At 38.1% G+C, this 26,791-nt stretch overlaps 1 protein-coding gene across 8 annotated transcripts in view; it reads right to left on the bottom strand.

Moving 5' to 3' along the window:
- TASP1 (taspase 1) overlaps positions 1 to 26,791 on the bottom strand; it is a 249,191-nt gene that overhangs the window by 51,838 nt on the left and 170,562 nt on the right. For all 8 annotated transcript variants that reach the window (XR_012519292.1, XM_074406223.1, XM_074406225.1 and 5 more), the window contains one exon: positions 1,626 to 1,736. Coding sequence is in view for 7 of the 8 variants with exons in the window: in XM_074406223.1 (XP_074262324.1) it covers positions 1,626 to 1,736 (111 nt within the window). In the remaining variant the exon portion in view is untranslated. The remainder of the gene's footprint in view (positions 1 to 1,625; positions 1,737 to 26,791) is intronic.

Below are 26,791 nucleotides of genomic sequence, written 5' to 3'. Positions count from 1 at the left end.
AACAAAACATGACTGTTAAAACACACATCTCCTTGGAGCAACCGAAGTACTACATAAAGAGGGTAAAAGGAGAGAGACTATAGCAAAAAAAAAAAAAAAAAAAAAAAAAAAAAAAAAAAGATACAGCTGGTGGTTAGCATCTAGGTGGAGAAAAAGGCCTCTTACATAAAACTGTATTTTTTCTCTGAGGAATGAACAAAAAGATTCTATGAAAATGTTTTAGGCTTCTACAGAAAAAGCATTTTTATATTCATAAAAAACACTCAGTCTTCTATTTTATAAACTATGAAGGGACGTATACTATAGCAATTGACAATAATCACACAATATACATCAGGCACCACTCATGCTTTCTGCAAGGAAATTTATAGGAAGGGTTAAACTACCATAAGCCCTGTGGATGACCCACAGTGCTGTACTAAAAATCAAAACAAAATAACAACAGAAGAATGGACTAATTCACTGAGCTATCTCCATACAATAGAATAGAATACAGCAATGAAAACGTACAAACTCCTACTGCAACATGGATGAATCTAACAAGCTTAACGTTCACTGAAGACTAGACACAAGTGATACATATTCCTGGTTTAATTTATATAATAAATAAAAGCAGGTAAAACTAACCATGGTGTTGGAAGTCAGCATACTGTTTAACTTTGGAGGGGAAAGAGATCAGAAAGGGTCAAAAGGGGACTTCTGGGGTTGTGGTGAAGTTCTGTTTCTTCTAATCTAGGTGCTGGTTACAGGGGATAGGTTCACTTTGTGATAATTCATCAAGCAGTTGCAGTTATGATTTGTACACTTTTCTAAATATATGTATATACTTCAGTTAAAAGTTAACTTAAAAAATAACATATGCTGCCCCTGCTAGCGTATGTGTCACCTTTATGCAGAATTTTTTAATGTGTCCCTTCTGGAGAGATGGATTAGAAAAAGGCAACCCTGTGGTAAGTGGCAGCCCCACAAGTCTGCACCTTCATAAACAGGGGGTGGGCTGGGTTTCATCCCCACTGGTGCTTGGCTAGAAACAAAACCACACATCTGGATGGTCATCTGCAAATCTGCAAAAACACTCATTTGACCCTCCCTCACCACAGCTTTAAGAGGACAGCAGGGCAGACGTCCGTGGTTTACAGATGAGGAAGTGGCACGGAACAGTGAGACCAATGCACAAAGGTGTCATGGCTAATGAGGCAAAAAGGCAGGACTGACCTCTAGGCCAGTTGCTATTCACACGCTTCTCATTCCTTTTGGAGAAGGGAAACAGGAAGAAACTTCTCTCTCTGTTACTGTGTACCTTGTTATGGGTCACCTCAAATGCTTTCTGGAATAAGATAGGGCATGAATACAGGGTCCAATGTTCTTATTACTGGACTTTAGTAAAGGTCCTTGGTTCTAAGTTTATTTGAAATATATTTTCTAAGCCTGTACTTAAAAATGAACATTCACCTTTTACATGCTTACTTAAGGAAAAAGATCAGTAGAATGGGATGTTCAGATAGCAATAAAGCATGCTGACCCTCCCACAGTTTAAAATTATTGACTTAAGGATATAAATATTTTCATTTTTTCTTGTAGAAAATAAAAGAGAAAGATGCACACAATGCTTATGTCTCACTCACCTAAAAGTGTCTGCTTATTTTGGGAGGAGTCAGGCTCAGCAGAACATCTGCACGAACGGAGAACAATCACTCCGCCAAGCACGCCATCTTCACTGGCGAGGAAAGGTGAACCTAGGCAGAGAGGACTAGTAGTCATTTTTCAGTGAATTTTTTTTTCATTTTCAATTTTCATTTCATTACTAAAACAAAAACGTGGCATGAATAAGATCTTGAAAGATGCCCATTTTCTGACAATCACCTTTGTTCATATCTCATTATACACTTGATGGCAAAGGCAGGTTTATGCCTGAACAGGGGCCATTTCGCAAAGAAAATGCCACACACTGCCAAGAAGATGAGGAGGGAGTGTGCATTACTGTATTCAGAACGGAACTGGAAACACTACCAGATTAAAGGACCAAAACACAAATACAGGAAAAAATGCTCAACGACTCCCTTTGATCAACTCTGAGAGATCACTTACCACAGGGTCTCCCTGCTGTCAGGGACACACCACCAAAAGCTTCAGTTTACTACCTTAAATGCAATTTGAAACAATAGCCACAAACTTTATTATAAACATTTTAAAATGCTTCTGATGGTTCACACAAAGAAGGGTGAAACTGAATTTCTATGATGAGAGTCTGATGGTTAGAAAGAGTTGGGCCTCTTTGAGATCTCACACACTGAACCACTGTGAGCATTTCAATTACATTATATTTTAAAACCCCTCATTTTTATTCCCCAAGGACATCTTCTTCAGATAGCTGGCATAGCAAGTGAGCACATGGAGAACAAATGCAAAATTAACCCAAGCACTATCAAAGAGAGTAATAATAATCAAACCCAACCAAACTGGATTTGGTGGGAGCTTCTGGTTAAACTTAGTATATTAAACACATGTAGTTTTCTCCGTCCCTCCCCAAATCCTAGTGAACTGATGGAAAAGGAAGAAAAAACCCACAGCCCAATAAGGGCAGAAAAAGTGGCAGACAAGGAAAAAACTGACCTTTTGGAAAATGGTAAGAAGACAGGTAAGTGGTTGCTCACCTAGCAAACCCAAGAAAGTTGAAACCTAAGTTTTCATGGGGCCGGGGGAAATTGGAGTGGAGAAAACCCACAGGAAACCAAGCCAGTTTTGCCATAAAATGCAAAAGCGTTCAGAAATTGAAGGCTTCAAGTTTCTCTTGAAGCAACTTGGGCATGGGTACAGGGTAGAGATGATAAAAGATGGTTGGCCGAGAGTGTCCAAAAGAATCCTCTAGACTAGAAGTTGTCTTACTAAGAATGCCATTATTTTGTTCTCTTTTTACTTTTGAAAGGGTTGTTAAAAAGGGGGCGGGGGGAAGAGGAGGAAGAAGAAGAGAAGGAGGAGAATATGCCACAGAGACTATGCTATAGGCTGCAAAGCCCATAATCTTTATTCTCTGGCTCTTTTACAGAAAAATTTTGCCAACTCCTGATCTAGAAGAGAAGATCAGAACTTCAGTTCTTTTCCAAAAAGGAAGTTACTCCTCTCTAACCCTGAGAAAGCCAGGATATTTAGTCTCTACAGAAGGTAAACCAGAGAGAGTTGAGACTTGGGAACATCAGGGTTAGTCCAGGGCAGGAAAGAGGCTGCACACTGAAAACAGGTTGCTGAGGTATAAGCCTTTATGCTAAACAGTGAAATAACCAGCTCCTAGGATACAAGAAATCAAGCTGATATCCTCCAAGAAGAGACAGGATAATCCCTTTCTGGCAACCCAGCCAACTAAAGAGTAAAGATCTACGGCCGGGTGCGGTGGCTCAAGCGTGTAATCCCAGCACTTTGGGAGGCCGAGGCGGGTGGATCACGAGGTCAAGAGATCGAGACCATCCTGGTCAACATGGTGAAACCCCGTCTCTACTAAAAATACAAAAAAAATTAGCTGGGCATGGTGGTGCGTGCCTGTAATCCCAGCTACTCAGGAGGCTGAGGCAGGAGAACTGCCTGAACCCAGGAGGCGGAGGTTGCGGTGAGCCAAGATCGCGCCATTGCACTCCAGCCTGGGCAACAAGAGCGAAACTCCGTCTCAAAAAAAAAAAAAAAAAAAAAAAAAAGATCTACTTGTGTGTCCACCCCCCACCTCCAGCAAAAGAAAAGACATGTCCTTGCCTAAATAAGGGCTTCAAGATGACAAGTATGATTCATACACAAAAGGTTTTTAGTTCAGCTTGGTGTTTATTAAATAGTTAATACCAAACAGTTGATATTTAACTATTAAAAAAGCACTGACAATGTAGGATTACCAGGTGTATTAGTTAAGTCTCTGTTTTAGGAAAGACAGAGACTAAAATAAAATAGTAACACAGGGAAAATTTGGGCAGGTGTACTGAGCAGAAAAAAAGTAAAACAACAACAACAAATTAGAAGCTGGCGCAGTGGCTCACACTTGTAATCTCAGCACTTTGGGAGGTGGAGATAGGCAGATCACAAGGTCAGGAGATTGAGACCATCCTGGCCAACATGGTGAAACCCCGTTTCTACTAAAAATACAAAAATTACTGGGCATGGTGGTGTGTGCCTGTGATCTCAGCAACTCAGGAGGCTGAGGCAGAATCGCTTGAACCAGGGAGTCAGAGGTTGCAGTGAGCTGAGATCATGCCACTGCATTCTAGCCTGGCAAAAAAGCAAGACTCTGTCGCAAACAAACAAACAACCTTAAAAAGACAGATGAAAAATGAGTGAAAAATATAAGAAAACAGTAAGACTAGGCCAGAATTATCCAATATGCAAATAATAGGAGTTTCAGAAAGAGGGACTAGAAAAAATAAAAAGAGTAAAATTTCAAAGAAATAATTCAAAAACATTTCCAAGAATTGAAGATGAGTGTTCAAATTAAAAAAGTCCATCAACCTCCCAGGACAGCTCATGAAAAAAAGCCCCATGAAGATTTATCACTATGAAATATTAAGATACTAAGGAAGGAAAGAAGGGTCTAAAAACTTTCATATGGGAAGAAAAGATCACATGGGAAGTAAGGTTATTATAATGATATCAAATTTCTCAACAGCAACACCTGAAGCTAAAAGATTATGAGGCATTAAAATGCTGAGAAAAAGTTATTTCCAACCTAGAATTCTATATTCAGCCAAAAAGTCAATATGGTATAAAAGCAGAATAAAATGCTACAAAGTCTCAAAGAGTTTATCTCCCATGCGTTCTTCCTCAGAAAGCTACAGGATGACTGTGCCTTGACAGAATGAAGGAGCGAGGTAAATAATGAAGAAATAAGATCTGGATGCAGAGGATCAAAAACAAATGAAGATAATGGGATTCCAATGACACAGCTATGCAGCAAACTGAGAGAGCAAACTGTCCAAATTGGAGCATGAAGCCAGAGGAGGCCAGGAAAGGTAATTCCAAGGGCAGGAAAAAATAAACTGAATACATGTTGGTTTGAAATTATTGAGAAAAAATGTTTCAGATTTTGAGGGAAGTTTGGAGATGAAAGAGTGACTGGTACCAAAAAAAATAATAACAAGACTTATACAAGAAATGAAACAGATCACAGTATACTATGTAGTTAGGATGTGCATAGCTAAACAAATAAAAACTCTCATACTGATGAGCTAAAAAAAAAAAAAAAAGAAAGCGGGGGGGGGAAGAATTATGATACACTGAGGAGTTTAAATTTCAGAACGACCCTGCCATGAGACATTTTATTATCATTTGCAGATGAAGAACCTGAGCTTCAGAGAGGTTCAATCACTTGCTATAGCCATGCTATCATTGAGTAGGAAATATGGCTTCCCCTAGCATCTTCTGAGCCCATGAACTTTGCTAGCAATGCCTCTCAGGTAATGAAAAAAAACCTCTGAATAATCTCAAAATGCAACAGTGTGCTGGACACCTCCACCCCAGCAGCACTCAAACTCGGCACCTCTAAAACTGTTCCTTTTACCACCAACTCCAGAAACTTCTCCTGGGCTCCTATAGATTATCTAAGCTCTAAATGCTTTTATCTGTTAGCTCTCCCTGTGACCTCATTTTTGCCTGCCCCTGCTCCCTTCATTCCCACTGACAAGACCCTCAATGTACTCTCATTGTCCAAGAAACCCTGCAATCAGCTCCAATCAGCCTTCTGCTCTAGTCGTTCAAATCTCTAAATTAATTAATGCAATAAAAATGTACTAAGTGCCAGGACTCTTCTAGGCACTGGCGATATAGAAGTGAGCAAAGTCCCTGCATACATCTAGTTGAGCAGCTTGAGGGACAAGTATTAAACTCACAGAACAATATGGAGACCCACCCAACAGCAATAAGTGCTGTGAAGAAAATGAATCCAGGTAAATGATGGAGACTGTCACTGGGGCTGGGCCTCGTCTACATCAAAGAGCAAGGCCTCTTTTGGTAAGGAGCTAACCATGTGATAATCTGAGGAAAGAACATTCCAGGCAGATCAACTGACAAATGCAGAGACTCTGTGGTGAGGGAGGGAGGGAAGGAGGGAGGAAGGGAGGGAGGGAGGGAAGAGAGAGAATAGAACATGAGTTTAAGAGAGAGGCAAGGCCAGGTCACAGTGATAACATTAATTTGGACTTGTAAAAGTTACTTAGCTATGCAGAATGTAATGACAAGGCAAGCATAAAAGCAACAAGCCACTAAAGCAGCTGCTGTGGCAGCCTAGTTGAGAGTTAACAGTGGCTTGGGTGAGCCTTGTGACAATGGAGGCTGTCTACAGAAGCTGGGTCTGCGATATATTCTGCGAGTAGAACTAATAGAGTTGTTCATGGAAGGGACATGGGAGGCATAGGAAACAGAGACATCAAAGTTTACTGTAATAAGAGATGCATCCCAGCCATGGCCACATCATTAAACAACTGAAAAACCTGTAATAGCTCCCAACTGTCTGAGAATGATGCCCAAATTCCTCAGTCTAGCATAGCCTTTCTTATCCTGCCCAATCTTATCACACTGTTTATTTTTACACATTATTTGGACTTCCATACTCCACTACCCTAAGATTTCCCCCTAGGCCCACTGTTGTGAGTTGTCCTTCCTGGCACCCTTTCTTCCCATAAACTGAATCTGTTCTTCAGCTCTAATGCCTTTTATACAGATCGGAACCTTCTGGGGTAAAGGTATCTGATACACCTTTGAAGCACCCTAGTGATTAGCAAAATGATTCCAACACACACACACACACACACACACACACACACACACACACACACACTCCTGCCTATATCACTGCAGTGTGGCAAAGAGAATGGCAAGAAAGAAGAGAATGGAACTTTTACCCAAGTGCTCTGAAAGAGAGTAGGCGCTCCAGGCTACCATGCAAGCTTGTATCAGCATTGCCTTTGATATGAACTCATCCAATTATTTAATGAAAATATGGTTAGAGCATATTTGAAGGTTCCACATTTTTTGTGGAAAATACTCAGATTTTTACATTATCACCGTGGTGCCAGAAAAACGCTAACACAGGCAGAAAATCCTGTCTTAGTCTTGGGATAGCAACTATGTGTTATTAAGATGTAATTTTTTAATTGTATTCTTCAGGTAATGGATATTAAAAGACATCTTTCAAGGCTGTTGTGAGGACTGAATTTATATGCATGAATTTTTTTTAACTTCTAAGATGCTATATAAACATTTGGTGGCAGTAACATTGATAGTAAAGACCCTTCAGCGTTTCGTTGGTTTTCAAAGACTATCATGTGGAACAAGATCTATTACTATACCAGCCTAGCCAATCTTCTACAACAGCTGGAGCCAGCATTCAACTGACTAGATGGTGGTGGTAATAGGGTATCAGTTTCCCAAGTTAAAAATCTTAAAGTGTGTATATAAAAGGAAACATTATTTCTTACTAGTAAAGAAAAAAAGAAAAATTAACATGAAGTAACATGTGGGACACCGCCTAAGCGCCTTCTACATCCACATAGAGAACCAAGGACAAAATGTAATAAACTAAGACAATCCTAAATTCTATTAACATATGTGCAAGCAGCTGCATAAAACAAGTGGATTAATAAAGAAGTAAGAAAGAAGACCAACGTTTATTCATTATAATAAAATTGTCTCAACTAGATCCCCTAAATATCTAAGCCTGTAACTGCTATGGAATGAAACTGTCACTACAGATGGTGAGATACACTCACTGTGATTAAATGTATGTAATCTGGACATTCACTTAGGCTGTAAATCCAGACTATAAACAAATTACAGACCCACTTACTGTATTTGTGCTATAAATTTTAAGGATGAAAACACTGAAGAAATTTGAGAGTAGAACCACGACAAATATTAAAACAGAGAAGTTAACAAGAATTTAAATGCATATTACTTTGGTTGCTAGTAACAGATTCCTAATTAGAATAACCTAGAACAAAAAGAGGAATTTGCCATCTCATAAAATCTAAGAGGAAAAAAACCAAAGGAGTTAACCCTGGTATGATCAACTGGAACCACAAGGCCAGTGGAGTAGAGTTAGGATTAGACAAACAAGTCTACAGACGTCCACAACACACAAATGGGCAGAACACAGGGCCAGGAAACCAGGAAATCAGAGTTCCAGATTTGGTGCTGTCTTCTTGAATAAAACACTTTACCTCTCTGAACCTTGCTTTTTTTCCTTCATCTGAAAAATTAGACACTGGACTAATAGTCTCTGATGTGCATGTATAGCGTTAGGAGTATTTCTAGTATTCAAGATTCTTCTCTACCCACAAGCAGCAACCAGAATTACCTGATACCAGACAAGCTAAAACATCAGAGATCCTTTTGCAAAACCAGACACAAAGGTTCCTCTTCAACATGTAAGAATTTATCAAGAGAGGGATTCTGTAGCTAGAAGGTAGCTGCTAGTGTTCCACCTTCCCATTACATTTAATAAAGAATTTCTGTCCTTTCAATACAATCTGTGCATTTCATTTTTCTTTTGAATGCCTACGTATCAAATCACTTGAATGCCATTTTCTCTTGGAGGAATTACACATGTATTGAGAAAAACAATTATATTGACACACAGAGAGAAACCGTTTGGAGGTCAGGTGAGCAAGAAAATAAAGAACAGGGGAATGATGACTATTCCTTACTGAAAACGTATACCCCAACTCCACAACAAGAGATTATGAATACCTTATTTAAATAAAGAAGTAGGATAACAGTTTATACTTCCTGGAAGATCAAGGACTTTTTCTCTTAAGATGCAGTTAAGTCTATTAAGATTGTCTCCATCATCCTATAAGATGTATATTAAGTTAACTGCATTCTACCATTTGCTGCTCCTACAAAAATCCCTATGGAATGATTTTCACTACACTCACTTTATAGAAGAGAAACCAAAGGAAAGAAAGATCCTCAAGTACATGGAGGTAAATGAGCCTACAGAAACAGAAGGAAGAAGTGGGAGGTGCGCACTACAGCACTGGCCCAGGTCTCTGTCTGCAAATCCTGAGGACTACACCTGCTCCTCAAGAATCCACCTCACTCCAGGTATCATCACTGTTGTCATTTTCTGGTGATAAGCATAATTGTAAGGTATCCAACTTAAATTTAAAGAGGAGAGGAGAGCTGAATTGAGAACTGAGTTAGGTTTGGCCAAGAATCATTTTGAAATCCCTTATCTAACAAAATTCAAAAGATAGGAAGAATCAACTTGTTTCAGAACAGAAAATTCCAAACTTCCAAACTATAATCAGAGCCTATAGATATGGGAGAGATATTCAATCTTTGAATAAATTTACTGACTCTGCCACAAAGATTAGGAGGAAGAAACCAAACTGAGAATTCAATTAAAGCCTTGGCTTCTTGCTTTAGTCAATCATATATGTAACTGATACTGTATTAGAAATGACAACAGTTGTTGTTGTTTTAAAAAGTTTAACACAAGGTCTCTGTGTTCAAGGAAATATTTCAGTTGAGGAGAAAAAACAACATATTTTGAAAATCATAAAGTAGTCTAGGAAGAATCAGAAAGCATCATCTTTTTTTGAATATTCCATCCCGGCACTCTAACTGCAAGTGGAGGGTCCTCGGATCCCACAAACCCATCATCTAGCAACAATGATAGGCTGAGATAGGTGAATTGCTGACCAAGGGAGTAAGTGAGAAGGCCCTACAGAGAACTGAAGACTCAGTGGAGGGGAAGCCAAATGGGCCTAGGTTTCCAGCCCTAGTTCTGGCATTCTCTATGATTAACTTTTAGGTAAGAAGAAGTTCTTTGCCTTCAGAGTCCTCTATCCTGCCAACACCCCAAAAGATGCAGAGAATGTACTAAACACCTTCCTTCCCCCATTTCCAGCTACTGATACTCCTTCTCCAGGAGTATCACAAAGTAGAAAAGGGGCAAAATAAAGCCAGGCAGTGGCAGAAGGCAAACTGTCCTTTGTGGGAGTAGGTGGGGTGGTACAGATGAACATTTGCATATTAATACTAAACTAGAAGCCATGAATTTGAGTATTACAACATTCATTCAACAAATATTTCATATTTTCTAAAAATCCACTTTAAAATACTTAAGAATCTGTTCTGTACCAACTACCGTGCATACAATGAAAAAGGCAAAATCAGTGGTCTCAAGTCATCTATGATATGACAATCAATAAACAAGCAATGCTAGAAGGGAAAATCAAGCAGGATAAGAGAGATACAGTTGTATGATAGGTATGGAGGGAGACAGTATTTTAATCAGGATGGTCAAGGATGCCCTCTCTGATAAAGATAAAATTTAGAGAAAAACCCCAGCAAGTAAGAGAACAAACAATATAGGTAGTGGAGGTTTGGGACAAAAATGCTTCTACTGTAATAAGGAAATATATCTCCATATACAATTTACATAGCATAGATACTATGCCCAATGACCAGGTATATTCCTCATTTTACATCAAGAAAAGGAGGGGTGGTTGGGATTCAGCTGATTGTTAAGTTGGCATCCTTAATGGTTGTTAACTGTCTTGACTATCCCATGACAAAGAAGTAAATTTTCAAGAAATTACTGTTCTTCTAAGAAAGTTACCACAAAAACCACCCCTGTAGGTTTTAAGTAACAACAATAACAAAAACCCCACAAAATTACATAAATGAGCTGGGCGCGGTGGCTCAAGCCTGTAATCCCAGCACTTTGGGAGGCTGAGGCGGGTGGATCACGAGGTCAAGAGATCGAGACCATCCTGGTCAACATGGTGAAACCCCGTCTCTACTAAAAATACAAAAAATTAGCTGGGCATGGTGGCGCGTGCCTGTAATCCCAGCTACTCAGGAGGCTGAGGCAGGAGAATTGCCTGAACCCAGGAGGCGGAGGTTGCGGTGAGCCGAGACCGCGCCATTGCACTCTAGTCTGGGTAACAAGGGCAAAACTCCATCTCACACACACAAAAAAAATTATATAAATGAAAGTGTCTTATTCCAAGGCCTATTCTATAGACATAAGTACCATCAAGAGACCCTTACAGGCAGAAGCCACGCCAAGGCAATTTTCAATGTACTATATTCACTGTCACTTGGACCTAAAAAGAATATTATTCTTATCAACAAAGCCACAAATAAAAAGTTTTAGTAAGAAAAAAAAGTTATTTGTATATCCTTTCTGAAATTGTCCATATTTAATCCAGGCATTTAAAAAATTTTTTTCATTCAGCAGGATCATGTTATATAAACTACTCTCAATCTGACTTTTCAAATTCAACAATGTAACTCAGAGATCCTCCATCTCAGCACACACAAATTTAGCTTAGACTTTTCAACAATGAATATGCTCTTGGACATAGATGCCATCACTTCTTTAATTAGTATCCTACTGATGGACATTTAGATTGTTTCCAATTTTATTATTTATTTTTGCTATTGCAAATAATACCACAGTGAACATCTGGACATATTCACACGTGTATGAATATATCTACAGGATATATTTCTAAACACAGAGTTGATCAGCATACACATTTATTTACTACAGATTCCTAAACTTTCCTCTAAAAAAATATTTACACCCACAAGAACAGTGTTTGAGAGTACCTATTTTCCCCATAAGGAAATGCCAGCCTTACAAAAACAGAGTATTAGCAAACTTTTTGGTAATTACTAATCTGATATATGAAAAGTAGTAGTAACATACTGTTGTCTTGATTTACATTTATTTATAAGGTAATTAACCATACGTTTACAAGCCATTTGTTCTTCTTTATCTGTGAGTTGCTTTCATATCTGCAGCATACAAAACTGGCTGCCTACACATTATCCATTCTTCCATTCTTCCTTTATTCCTTACAGGCAATCCCTAATTTTGTTTGGAGCAGAAAAGTGCCTAGCTTCCCAGACTCCTTTGCGGCTGGTTAGCTAAGTGGCAAAGTTCTCTAGCAGAGCTTATTAAACAGCACACTTGACTAGCACAGATTTTATTGGCTGCTGCCATCTGTTTCAGATGTAGTGGCTGGAAATGGAGCAGCTATCTTGTTCTCATGAAGAATAAAGCCACCCTCTAAAGATAGCCAAACAGAAAGAGGCTAAGCCCTAAATGCACTATGAAGCCTGTGTGCCAGGCTAAAAGGCTGAATTGCTTTCAGACTTTTTATGTGAGAAAAGAAAAGCCCTCATTTTGTTAAGCCCTTCTATCTGAATTCCTGTCATATCAATCCAACACAATCCCAAACTGAAAATTCCCTTCATCTGTATCTTGTATTTTGTCTTACTAATTTACTATACTCTTTACTTACTAAGGCAGTAAGTCCTTGGCTATTACGTGTTGCAAATACTTTTCCCCAGTTGGTCATATATTTGTCAATTTTGTCTATGGCCTTTTTTGGTAATACAGAGTTTTTAATGCTTATGTAGTCAAAATATTTAGTCTCTTTCCTCTAAGTCTTCTGTGTTGGCAATTTTCAAGAAAGGCCTTCTCTAATAAAAAATTATGAAAATAACATCGATGTTTTCTATTAATTCTTTTACAACTATGATTTTTAATTTTTAAACTTCAGTCCTTCTGGACTTAATTTTGTTATAAAGACTTCAGTGAAGATCTTGTTGTTTTATATTCCTAAATGGTCAGCCAACTGCCCAACATAAATTTCTTGAAAAAGGCCTCTCTTATCCATTGACTTGAAATACATTTTTAATCACACAGTAAATTCCCATATGTATTTGCATCTATACCTAGATCCTCCTGTTCCACGGATGAAATTATTCCTACACAGATTTCGAATGGCTTTATTTTCACAATATTCTTTGCTGCTTTCATATCATTTTTCCACATTATCTTAAACAACATAGGCTGTGACAAATACACTTGCCTTCATTTTAACTGGAATTTTCATATGATAATTTAATTAATAGTGACTTTGCTTTAGAATAAGAATATCCTGATAAATTTTTCCCAGGAAAACCTAAAGATACGAGTCAGTTATGGCCTTGACACTCCAAAATTCTGGGATCAAGTGTATTTTTAGACAAAGAAATGTGGCATGGTACCCTAAAACAAAATATGCAAATATACTGGTACATAATTTGAAAGAATCTCTTACACCTTTGATCAAATAAGTATATTTGTAGAATGTCTTCTGAAATGTACACAGTATGAAACACCAATTTTTTTTTCATGGTCAGCTCTTACTCTGCTAATCTATTTGCCACAGGCTATAATCACCATCTATAATACTCCCAAGAAAATCATTCTCAGCAACCCTCACCCTACTCCCAAAAAACAGGACAGAAAGAACGCAAAACAAAACAAAACAAAAACCCTTCATTTAAGAGGGGTCAGATGGCAAGCTGTCTTTGAGCGAGGTAAAAACAGCCAGGATTGGTGAATTTTTATGTCAATCAATCGCGTGTATATGGAAGAATTCATTGATTCAGTGTTTAAACGTGTACAGAATTAAAAAGAAATTTCTGGGTGAATAGAGTCTTTGCTCATTAAATTCTAGATTCTATGTGTGCTAGAAATCTTATGGTACCTACAATACAGTCCAAAGGCACCAGTGCTCCTGAGCAATGCCTTTTGCTTTAGGAGGACTATGCTGGTATCTTCTATGTGGACTTGGTAAACAAAGTTGATATGGCCAAATAATGCAGGTGAACGACTTCAGGTACATGGGACTGTCTACACCAATCACTGCAAGAAAACCTTCAAGACATCAGACCTTAAAGAACATTATACATTTAGTTGCTGTTGTTCGTTGTATTTCCTTCTCTGAGTTATTTCCTTTTATACTCAATTTTACTATGAGAGCAACTCTATTCACTTTTACTTTGTAGGATCAGATCCCACTTACTGTGCAGAAGCACATAACATAGAAGCCTTCTAGCATGCTTTTAATTCCATTGTAAAATCAGTTTAATGTAGCTTTGTGTGCTCTCATAAACTTTGTCTTTAAGTAAGTACATAAATTTATCTATTTTATTGTGACAACAATGGCTTTGCACAGCTGCTGTGTGGGAAGCTTGATAAAATGGTATTGCTGATATTCCAGTTCCTATCAAGTTTCTGGATACTTCAATATTTTCCATTTTTATGATTGTACTGAGAGGTTACACAGTTATATAATTATAAATGCATATTGTTGAACTTCCAACTCTAGGTCTAGAAACACTACAATGTTTACACTGTGAACTTTACACGAAACTGTCATATATCCCTGTATAGTGAATCACTGTATCCTGAACCCTATAATAGGGAGTCACCCATTAATGCAGCAGGACATTTACGTAGAAAGCTATAATACAATTGTATGATGTATCAGTGCAATGATATATCGGGTTTTGCATCTCACTTGAATGTACTTCTCTACATAAAGGCATATCTTGAAGACACTAAAGGTTCATTTCTAGACAACCACAATAGGGCAAATAACACAATAAAGGGCAAATCACAATAAAGTGAGTCACACAAGTTTTTTGGTTTCCCAGTGTATATGAAAGTTATGTTTATATAACTATACTGTAGTCTACTAAGTGTATAACAGTGCTATGCCTAAAAAAATAGAAATACTGTAACTTAAAAACACCTTATTGCGAGAAATGCTGATTATCTGAGCCTTGGATGAGTCATATCCTTTTGCTGGTGGCTGGTCCTGCCTCAATGTTGATGGCTGCTGACAGATCAGAGTGGTGGCTGATAAAGATTGAGGTGGCTGTGACAATTAAAATAAGATGGCAATGAAGTTTGCCACATCAATTGACTCTGCCTTTTATGAAAGATTTCTTTGTAGCATGCAATGCTGTTTAATAGCATTTTAACCACAGTAGAGCTTTCAAAATTAAAGTGAATCCTCTCAAACCTTGAGGTTGCTTTATCAAATAAGTTATACAATATTCTAATTCTTTTTTCTGTTTCAACAATGTTCACAGCTTCACCAAGAGAAGATTCCATCTCAAGAAATCACTTTCTTGGCTCATCCACAGAAGCAACTCCTCATCTGTTAAAGTTTTATTATAAAATTACATCAATTTGGTCAGATCTTCAGGCACCACTTCTAATTCTAGTTTATTGATATTTCTACCACATCTATAGTGACTTCCTCCAATGAAGTCTTGAACTCCTCAAAGGAACCCATGATGGTTAGAATTTACTTCTTCCAAACTCCTGTGACTGTTGATATTTTGACCTCCTCCCATGAATAAAAATGTTCCCAATAGCATCTAGAATGGCAAATCTTTTTCAACAAGATTTTAATGTACTTGACCCAGAATCATCAAAAGAATCACTATCTATGGCAGCTATAACCTTATAAGATGTATTCCTCAAACAATAAGAGCTGTAGTATGGATGTTAGCAGGCATGAAAACATTAATCTCCTCACAAATCTCCATCAGAGCCCATGGACAACCAGGTGCACTGTCAACGAGCAATAATATTTTGAAAGGAGTATTTTTTTTCCTGAGCAGTAGATCTCCACAATGGGATTAAAATATTCAGTGAACTGTGCTGTAAACAGATGTGCTGTCATCTAGACTTTGTTGTTCCATTTATAAAGCACAGGAAGAGTAGATTTAGCATAATTCTTAAAGGTCCTAGGATTTCTGGAATGATAAATAAGCCTTGGTTTCAACAGAAGTCACCGGCTGCATTAGTGTCTAACAAGAGAGTCAGCATGTTCTCCGAAGCCAAGGCATTGACTTCTCCTGGCCAGCTATGAGAGTCCTGGACGGCATCATTTTCCAATAGAAGGCCGTTGTGTCTGCCTTGAAAATCTGTTGTTTAGTGTAGTCACTTTCATCAGTGATCTTAGCTAGATCTTCTGGATAACTTGTTGCAGCTTCTCCATCAGAACTTTTTGCTTCACCATGCACTTTTATATTATGGAGGCAGCTTCTCTCCATACACCTCATGAATCAATCTCTGCTAGATTCCAACTTTTCTTCTGCAGCTTTCTCACCTCTCTCAGCCTTAATAGAATTAAAGAGAGTTAGGATCTTGCTCTGGATTGGGATATGGGTTAAGGGAGTGTCATGCTGTAACACGGAGTGTTACGGCTCATGTTCTATCCCCATATCAAGTTGTTTTACTTTCTTATCATCTCTGTGTTCACTAGAGTAGCACTTTTTAATTTCCTTCAAGAACTTTTCCTTTGCATGAACAACTTGGCTACCTGGTACAGGAGGCTTACCTCTCGGCCTGTCTCAGGTACTGACATGCCTTCCTCACTAACCTTAATCATTTCTAGCTTTTGACTTAAAGTGAGAGATTTGTAACTCTTCAATTCACTTGAACATGTACAGCTTAATTTCGATATTATCGTGTCTCAGTGAATAAGGAGGCCAAGGACAGCAAGAGAAACAGATGAATAATTGGTTAGTGGAGCAATCAGAACACACACATTTACCACACAGTTAAGTTCACAGTCTTTTATGACCACAGTTTGTGACACCCCAAAACAATTAAAATAGTAACAGCAAAGATCAGTGATCACAGACTATCATAACAGATACAGTAATAAGAAGCTTGAGATACTAGAATTACCAACATGTGACATAGAAACACAAAGTGAGCATACACTTTTACATAAATGGCATCAATAGATTTGTTCAATGCAGAGTTGCCATAAATCTTCAATTTGTTTTTAAAAATGCAGTATCTGCTAAGCATAATAAAATGAGGTATGCCTCTATTCTATTCTTAGTGAACTCGCTGAACATACTAAATACCTGCTCTGTACTCAATGCTCTCTCAGGCAGTATGGTACACAAACATTAAAAAAAAAAAAGTTCCTGAAAAACTTACAACTCTGTTGGCCAGACACAATTTACTTATATAAAGCTAGAGAACAGCATATGGTAATATATTTTAAATTTTTATATATACAAACTCATATATATATATATATATATATATATATATATATTCCACACATACTATAAATATATACACATCCCACTAGAATCTGTAGGCAACTACCGCTTCTCAGCCTTTTGGCTAAGATCAAGGAATCTACAGGCAACTAGACTATCTGTTCACCATTGACCACCCAGAACAGTGTCTGACACATAGTAGGTGGTGATCAACAAATACTTTTAAGTAAATAAATGAGAAATCCAATAGTAGGCCTTGTGTGAAGACTTTTGGAACTTGAGAAGGGCATATTCACTTTATTAGGGGAAGGCCTCAGGATGGAGAAAAGAAGGAAAATCTGTCCTTGGATAATGGGTTGAACTTGGTCCAACATCATGGTGCTGAGCGAATACTAGATAATCAGTCACAGCTCTTGACTATTTGGACACTGTGAACTTTGATACAGGTCACAAAGAAGAGTGCTTAGAATATGGCAGAACGTAGTATCTACTACACGACCTGGATCTAGAGAAATGCTGAAGCCTGCGTGGCCAGGACGTGTGGAAGGATGATGTCCCTAACATAAACAGCACTGGGAAAAGAGTCAACTGGGTTTAGACAAGGAATCATTTTGTCATAGAGAACTAATAATTAATAAAAGGAGCCACAAAGAGAAGGGACAGGAACAAAGTCTGGAGATCCAAGAGACAATAATGTAAAGACCACCGAGGTCTATGCAGAGGAGAAACAACATGAAAAGAAAAATCAAATGGACTAAAATGGGAAACATCAGAAAGGAATGGCAAAGAACTGGTGGTGGAGAACAGGGGAATTCATGAAATGGAAACAGCAGAGGAAGAAATAGATTTGAGGAATCTCATGGCAAAAGAGAAGAATGGATGAGGTAACTGCTATAAAAGACAGCACTAGTGACTAAGAAGTTCAAGACAGTGGTGTCGTCTTCAAGGTCTGCTTAGCATGTTGAGGACACAGTGGTCACATTAATCAGGGACTTTTAATGAAATTCCAGTATGATTTTTAGGTGTTTCAATAAGTCAAGCAAGCACTGCTAGACCTAAAGTTCTCATGGTTGAAGACTTGCACTGTAAACATTCTATTCCCACTTGGGAGTGGCACATACTTACACTGGGATTTAAGAAGCTAAACTGAAAGGGAGGGAGGTCACAAAATGGTGACTCATTACCTAGAAGAATGCATGGATAGCATCATTACTTTTCCTTCATTTATTCTTTAGCTAGTTATTAAGTGCTATTCATTACATACTGAACCCCATTCTGTGTGCTGGGATTACATCAGTAAACAAGATACAGATGGTTCCAGCTCACAGGGAGGTTAGATTCTGATGACAGAAATGGCCAAACAAGCAAATACACACTCACACATCATTTACAATGGTAATAGTTCCATGAAGGAAACAAACCAGGGGCTGAGATGGAGACCGATAGGGGCAAGAGGAACCCAACACTGCATGGTCTTTCAGAGCAGTTGGTTATTTCAATTTTGACTAAAAGATGAGGAAGAAGGAAGATTCGAAAAGATGAGGAAAATGAAGGTTGGAAAGAAGAATGTTCCAGATGAAGAAAACAGCACATGCCAAGGTCCTGAGAAGAAACCTAGGAATTGAGAGAAAAAGAAAACAAAAAAACAAAAAAGAAGGAGGCCAGTGTCCTGAGCAAGAAAGTGACCTGAGATGACGCTGAGTAGACCGACAGTAATCACACCAGAAACCATGAGGTTGTGTCTGTATTTTATCCTCTTTTCAGTGGAGGGTCATCAAAGGGATAAGACCCTACAGAAATAAGATATAAATAGAATCTTTAGAGAATGAATTGAAACATGTTGCTCTGTGGAGAATGATGAGGTGCGGGTAGTTGTTAAGAGAAGAGGCAGGAAGACTGCTTAGGAAGCTTCTGTGGTAGTTCCAGGGCGAGTTCCTCGGTGCATGTGGAGAGACCTCCATGTCCCCTGGATGGCCTCCCTTTCCTTGGGCCCTGGGAGGTAACCCAGCATGGCTGAATGAGCAAGCCCTCCCCACAGTGCTTAGTGTATGCCATAGCATATGCTGCTTAGAGTAGAAGTGGGACAAGAAGAAATGTGACTGAGGACTGAAGCCAGGTGCTCCACTGAAGAGAGCATGTGAGTTACTGCTCCCCATCAGGAGCCCATGTACCACAGCCAAATGGGTGCAAGTGGTTACTGACCTCAACCTGTCATTTCAACCAGATTATTTATATGTCCCCCGGTCATTATGTAATATCAAGTACAGTGCTCTGAGGACAGCTATCGGAGATTTCTGGGCACAGCAAGGCCATTTCCTGTGAAATTCCTTCCCAGGTCTGAAGCTCTGAATTCCTTCCTTGTGTCAGTCCCTGGAGGCCTTGCTTATCCATGGAAGACCCCCTCCATCCTAATTCAGCAGAGCTCTAATTTGTTAACCTTAGGGCACTGGCCAGGATCTACTTTTTAGCTTATCATTTGTTACTAAATAAAGCCCTGAACTTTGTTTTCACTTTGTGGTGGAATTTTAGTTGCCCTGTTTCACTTAATTGCGTATTTTTACATTCTACACATACCTAGGAGCCTTGGGCTGTGGAGATTCTTTTACTGTGTCTAATAAGTAAAATGAAAATAAGGACCACAGGATCAAACAATAAATGCCTTATTTAAAAAACAGGGAAAAATGACAGCCATTAACTTTTAAAGTTTTAAAAAACATCTTTGGAGAGTGAATCTTACCATTTATCGCTGGCAAAACAGCTAATAAGATAGCAAAGGTAACTGAAAATTATTAACTTCCTTCCTTTGTTTACATTGGTAAAAATATCTCTGCCAGGATACAAGGAGTCTTCAAAAAATTCACAGAAAATGTGCCTTATAAAACAACTATGCATGGATTTCAAAATATTTTTGCACCGAAATAAACTCACACTTACTTGTTATAACATGTCTGAAAGAGATCGAATTTAAGGCACTAAGAAATATAAGATATGAGTTTGAAAACAGCCCCTCTCACAGTGACATCAATTCTGCTAAAGTTGAAAGAACAAACATCAAACAAGGTGAAGCTTGGTTGAAATCACTGATGCTTTAATAAATGAGCAGTTTACAAATGCATTACTCGTTCTAAGAAGGGATGAGACAATGTTAAAGACGAAGTCTGCAGCAGTCGACCATCCACATCAATTTGCAAGAAAAAAAATTCATCTTGTTCATGCCCTGATTATAGAGGACTCACAATTAACAGCAGAAACCACAGCCAACACCCTGGTCTGCTGCTGCATGCTTCATCTTCAACACTGTCTCATCCTTTCTTAAAATAAGTTATCCATTTGTAAACTGCTGATTTATATGGAGCACTGCCCCATAAACTTTTCACAAGGGAATAGATATGTCAATTGATTCAGCTTACACAATACTGACTGAAAAATTCAAGTTGAGCAAACTTTCCACTCGCTGGGTACAAAACTGTTGCACCCAGATCGATTCGCTGCAAACAAGAGCAGAGCTTTCAATGGGAATTTTAAACAAGCAGGATCAAGATCCTAAAGTACGTCTTCAAATAACTTTAACAGAAGATGAAACATAGCTTTACTAGCAGGATCCTGAAGAGTCAAAGCACAGTCAAAGCAATGGCTACAAAGAGGTAGAAGTAATCCCGTCACAGCAAAAATATACTGGTCAAGAACAAGGGTCATGGTCCCAGTTTTTTGGGGATGCTCAAGACATTTTGCATGTTGACTTTCTGGAGAGCCAAAGAATGATAAATCTGCTTATTATGAGAGTGTTTTGAAATCATCAGCCAAAGCTTTAGCAGAAAACTGCCTAGGAAGACTTCACCAGAGAGTCCTTCTCTACCACGACAGTATCTCACTTCTCTCATCAAACAAGGGCAACTTTGTGAAAGATCTGATGGAAAATCATTAGGCCTCTACTGTATCATCCCGATTTGGCTCCTTTTGACTTCTTTTTCTTTGCTAACCAGCCCCTTCCTCACCACCCCCCCCAAAAAATGTAAAGGGTACCCATTATTCTTCAATAAATCATGTAAAAAAGACTGCACTGACCCTCTTAAATACTCAGGACCCTCAGGTTTTTTGGAACAGACTGAATGGCTGGTATTACTACTTACAAAAGTATCTTTAACTGGATGAAGCTTATGTTGAGAAATAAAGTTTATATTTTTAATTTCATTTTTCTTTTCTTTTTTTTTTTTGAGATGAAGTTTCACTCTTGTTGTCCAGGCTGGAGTGTAGGGGCATGATCTTGGCTCACCGCAACTTCCGCCTCCCAGGTTCAAGCGATTCTCCTGCCCTCAGGCTCTTGAGTAGCTGGCATTACAGGCATGCACCACTATGCCTGGCTAATTTTTGTATTTTCAGTAGAGACGGGGTTTCCCCATGTTGATCAGGCTGGTCTCGAACTCATAATAGAGGCATAGAAGGTAATAGAAGTTGAGAATGCTTACTGTACAAGACAGCCCACAGTGTATGCCACAAACACTCTCATAGGGTGCAAAGAATAGCATGTAGAGATGAAGTATGAGTCCTGACAATTTACATGATTTTATTGCCCATTTTAAGAATATTTTCCATTACGACAATGTAGTGGATTTCAGATTAGATGCATACACTGAAAAGTGAAAAATTTATTTCAGGGCTTTTCATAAGTTCAAAAATAAAAAACTAACATACAAGCCATTTATTTATATGTATGTGCTTCCCTAATAAAATGCAATTATAGGGCTAGGCGTGGTGGCTCACGCTCATAATTCCAGCACTTTGGGAGGTCAAAGCAGGTGGATCACCTGAGGTCAGAAGTTCGAGACCAGCCTAACGAACATGGTAAAACCCCGTCTCTACTAAAAATACAAAATTAACCAGGCATGGTGGCACATGCCTGTAATCCCAGCTACTCAGGAGGCTGAGGCAGGAGAATCTCTTGAACCTGGGAGGCAGAGGTTGCAGTGAGCCAAGACCACGCCATTGCACTCCAACCTGGGAACAAGAGCAAAACTGTCTTAAAAAAAAAAAAAAATGCAATTCTCCCACAAAGAGAATATATAGTTACAAATATTTATTGTCTACATATCTTTCCTTAAATTGAAGTCTCCATTTGTTTAATGGTCTATTATACTTTTAATTAATTTTTCAGGATCTACAAACCAGTTCTGTTCCTTCAGCTTTGTTAGACATTAAACAGCTTTATTAAAACAGACTTAAGTCCCGAAGATTTGCTACTTTCATCACAAGTATTCCTACAAAGAAAGTTAATTGCCCTATAGAATTGGTATCAGCCTACCACGTAAAAGTATTACAGACTCAAATAAGAACTCTAAGAAATAAACTTAAAAGCTAAAACTCTATTTTGTGCGTGTGTGTGTGTGTGTGTCCATGTGTTTGTGCATGCACATATGTGTGTGTTTGTGCACTAGGTGTGGGCATGTATGAATATGTCATCTGAAAGAACAATTTTAGGGAGCTGTATGCAACAATTAAGAAAAATCTTGTATGTACTTAGCTTCACTGAGTATCATTCTTTCACTGAGACTCTCTAGACCAGCACTGTCCAATAGAACTGTGATGATGAAAATGCTCTAAATCTGCACTTGTCCATTTCATTATCCAATAGCAAGGTGCAGCTACTGAGCATCTGAAATGTGGTCAGTACAACTGAGGAACTGAATTTCTGATTTTATTTAATTTTAGTTAATTTAAATAGCCACATGTGACTATTGACTACTACACGGGACAGGACAGCTTTTGACTGTTAAGGAGAAGCAAAGTACAATAAGGCATGGACACTGATTTTGATAGCAGTTTGAAAGGCATGAATCCTATTTTCCGATGCATGGTGAAAAGGGAATAGCTGCCTTTCCCACATTTCTGCCAAGTTCTTGCCCCACACCCAGCAGTGAGCAGTGTTGTTGGTTTATAGATTTTCTAAACATCACAAGAGATGTTGAATTTATACATTCCTGTTCTCAAAACTTTAAAATGGATTTCTATATACCAACAATGAACAATCTGAAATGGAAATTAATGCATGCTTGCTCTTAAACCTTTGAACTCGATTTCTACATACTAATAACGAACATGTTGAAAAGGAAATTAAGGAGAAAAAAAGCCAGTTACAATAGCATTAAAAAGAATAAAATACTTTTTTTTTTTTTTTTTTGAGACGGAGTTTCGTTCTTGTTACCCAGGCCGGAGTGCAATGGCGTGATCTCGGCTCACCGCAACCTCTGCCTCCTGGGTTCAGGCAATTCTCCTGCCTCAGCCTCCTGAGTAGCTGGGATTACAAGCACGCGCCACCATGCCCAGCTAATTTTTTGTATTTTTTAGTAGAGACGGGGTTTCACCATGTTGACCAGGATGGTCTCGATCTCTCGACCTCGTGATCCACCCGCCTTGGCCTCCCAAAGTGCTGGGATTACAGGCGTGAGCCACAGCGCCCGGCAGAATAAAATACTTCTAAACTTAACCAAAAAGGCAAAAGACTTGTACACCAAAAACTACAAAACATTGTTAAAGAAAATTAAAGATACAACTAAATGGAAAGACATCCTGTGTTTATGGATTACAATTAATATTGTTAAGATGTCAATACTACCCAGAATGATCTACAGTTTAATGCCATCTCTATCAACTCCCAGTGGCATTTCTGGCAGAAATAAAAACACCCATCCAAAAATTCATATGGAATCTCAGGGGACCCAATAGCCAAATAGCCAAAACAATCCTAAAAAAGAACAAAATTGGAGGCTTCATACTTCCAGATTTCAAAACTTCCTATGATACTACAGTAATCAAAAGAGTATGGTAGTGGCATAAAGACAGACATATAGATCAATGGAATAGAACAGAGCCCAGAAATAAACACTCACATGCAAGGTCAAATGATTTGTCAACAAAAGTGTCAAGACCATTTGATGAGAAAAGGATAGTCTTTTTCAATAATGATGCCAGAAAAACTGAATATCCACATGCAAAGTAATTAAGTTGGACCCTTGTTGTACAACATATGCAAAAATAAACTCATAATGAATCAAAGATCTAAACATAAGAGTAAAAACTGTAAAACTCCTGTAAGAAATTACAAGGGGCAAGCTTCATGACATTGGATTTGGCAATGACTTTTTGGATATGACACCGCAAGAACAGGTAACAAATGTAAAAACAGGCAAATTAGACTACATTAAAATTAAAATTAAAAAGTTCTTCTGTGCATCAAAGGACATGATCTATGGAATAACAAAATATTTCTAAATTATATATATAAGGGATTAATATCCAGAATATGCAAAGAACTTTATAACTCAATAACAGATAAACCAAACAACCCAATCAAAAAATGGGCAAAGGACTTCATACTCATCTTCTCCTAAGATATACGAATGAACAATAAGCACATGAAAACATATTTATACCACTAATTCATAGCAAAAAGCAAACCAAAACTACAACAAAGAGACAGCAACACATACCCATTAGGATGGCTACTATCAGAAAAAGAAAAAAATCCATAAAATAACAAGTGTTGGTGAGGATGTAAAGAAATGGGAAAGAAGTGTTGGTGGGAATGTAAAATGTGCAGCTGCTAAGGAAAACAGTATAGCAGTTCCTCAAAAAACTAAAAACAGAATTACCATACAACCCAGCAATTCCACTTCTGGATATTTACCCAAAAGAATGAAACCAAAGTCTAAAAGAGATATTTGTACACCCATGTTAATCACAGCATTATTCACAACAGCCAAAGATATTATTCACAACAGCCACAGGCTAAACAGTATCTCCTGCTCCCCAAATTCATATTTTGAAGTCCTAATCTCCAGTACCTCAGAATATAACTTTATTGGATACAGAGTTTTTAAAGACTTAATTAAGGTTAAATGAAGTCATTCGGGTGGGCTCTAATCCAATATGGCCTGTGACCTTACAAGAGGAAATTAGGACACAGGAACTCACAGAGGAAAGACCATGAGAAGACTCTGGGATAAGACGGTCATCTACAAACCAAGGAGAAAGAGACCTCATTAGAAACCAACCCTGCTGACATCTTGAACTTGGACTTCTGGCCTCCTTAACTGTGAGGAAATACATTTCTGTTGTTTGAGGCACCCAGTCTATGGTACTTTGTTATGGTAGCCCTAGCAACCTAATATAAGGAGGAAACAACCCAAATGTCCATTGACAGATGAATGGATAAACAAAATGTGGTATATACATATAATAAGATATTTAGAAATAAAATGGGATGAAATTCTGACACAAAATGCAACAACTTGGATGAACCTTAAGGACATTATTCTAAGTGAAACAAGCCAGCTGCAAAAGGTCAAATACTACATGATTCCACCTACAAGAGGTACCCAGAGTAGCCAAATTCATTAAGATAAAAAGTAGAATGATAGTTGCCAAGGGCAACAGAGAGGAGGGAAAGGGAAGTTGTTTAATGGATACAGAAGTTCAGTTTTGCAACATGAAAAGAGTCTGAAGATTAGTTGCACAAGAATGTGAACATACTTAACACTATGGAACTGTACACTTACAGTTAAGGCCAGGCCCGCACAGTGGCTCATGCCTGTAATCCCAATACTTGGGAAAGCCAGTACAAGATTGCTTGAGGCCAGGAATTCAAGACCAGCCTGGGCAATAGGGAGAGATTCTATCTCTAAAACATAAATAACAACAATAATAAAATTAGCCAGGCATAGTTGCTCATGTCTGGAGTCTCAGTTATTTGGGAAGCTGAGGTGGGAGGATCATTTGAGCCCAGGACGTCAACTCTATAGTGAGCCAAGGTGACAGAGGAAGACCCTCTCTCTCTCTTAAAAAAGGTTAAGATGATAAACTTCATGCCATGTGTATTTTACCACAATTTTTTAAAAGGCAGAAAGGCAGATGACTAGGGAAAAAAAACAGTACCATTATACATCTCTCAGAATAGTTCAATAAAAAATATTGACAAACCTAGCAAAGATGTGGAGAAACTGAAACACTCATACCTTGCTACTGGTAATATGGTATGTTACAGCCATTCTGGAAAACAACTTGGTGGCTCCTTAAATACCCAAAGCCCCAGCAAACATGCTTTTGAGCATTTATTCTAAAGAAATGAAAACTCATGCAAACACAAAAATCGGTACACTAGTACTCATAGTAATTTATTTATAATACTCAAAATTAATTTATTTATAATACTAAAAAACTAGAAACAACCCAGATGTACTTCAGTGAATAAAGGTTCAACAAATTATGGTGTATCCACACCAGGGAATACTACTTAGTAATGAAAAGAACTATTGACATATACCAAAACATGAATGAATCTCCAGGGAATTTTGCTCACTATAAAGAGAGACAATCCTAAAAAGTAACATACTGAAGGATTCCATGTATCTAACATTTTTGAAATGACAAAATTGTAGAAACAGAGAGAAGATTATTGGTGGCCAGGGATGAAAGGTGGGGTCCATGGGTGCGTGATAGTGAGGTGATGTGGTTATAAAGGGGAAAATGAGGGATCGTTGTGATGATTAAGGGGTTCTGTATCATCACTTGTGTTGAATACATGAACCCACTCATGATAAAATTGCATAGAACTAAATGCACATACACACATGCACACATACACAAACTACAAGTAAAACCGGGGGAAACTGAGTAAGACTGGTGAACTGTATCAATACCAATACCCCAGTTGTGACATTTTATTATAATTTTGGAAGACACTAACATTGGGAGAAACTGAGTGGTATATAGATTTCTCTGTATTATTTCTTTCAACTGCATGTGAATCTACAATTAAGACAAAATAAAAAGATTAAAAAAAAAAAAAAAAAACCACTTCAAATTGGAAACCTGCACTGAATATGCTTCAGGTTAACATAAAGAAAAATAAGCTAATAAAATATGTTAAAAACTCATA

This window comes from Saimiri boliviensis, chromosome 9, assembly GCF_048565385.1.
Source record: "Saimiri boliviensis isolate mSaiBol1 chromosome 9, mSaiBol1.pri, whole genome shotgun sequence".
Lineage (NCBI taxonomy): Eukaryota > Metazoa > Chordata > Mammalia > Primates > Cebidae > Saimiri > Saimiri boliviensis.
Note: the sequence above shows the minus strand (reverse complement) of the source record. Positions and strands in the feature narration are given on the sequence as shown.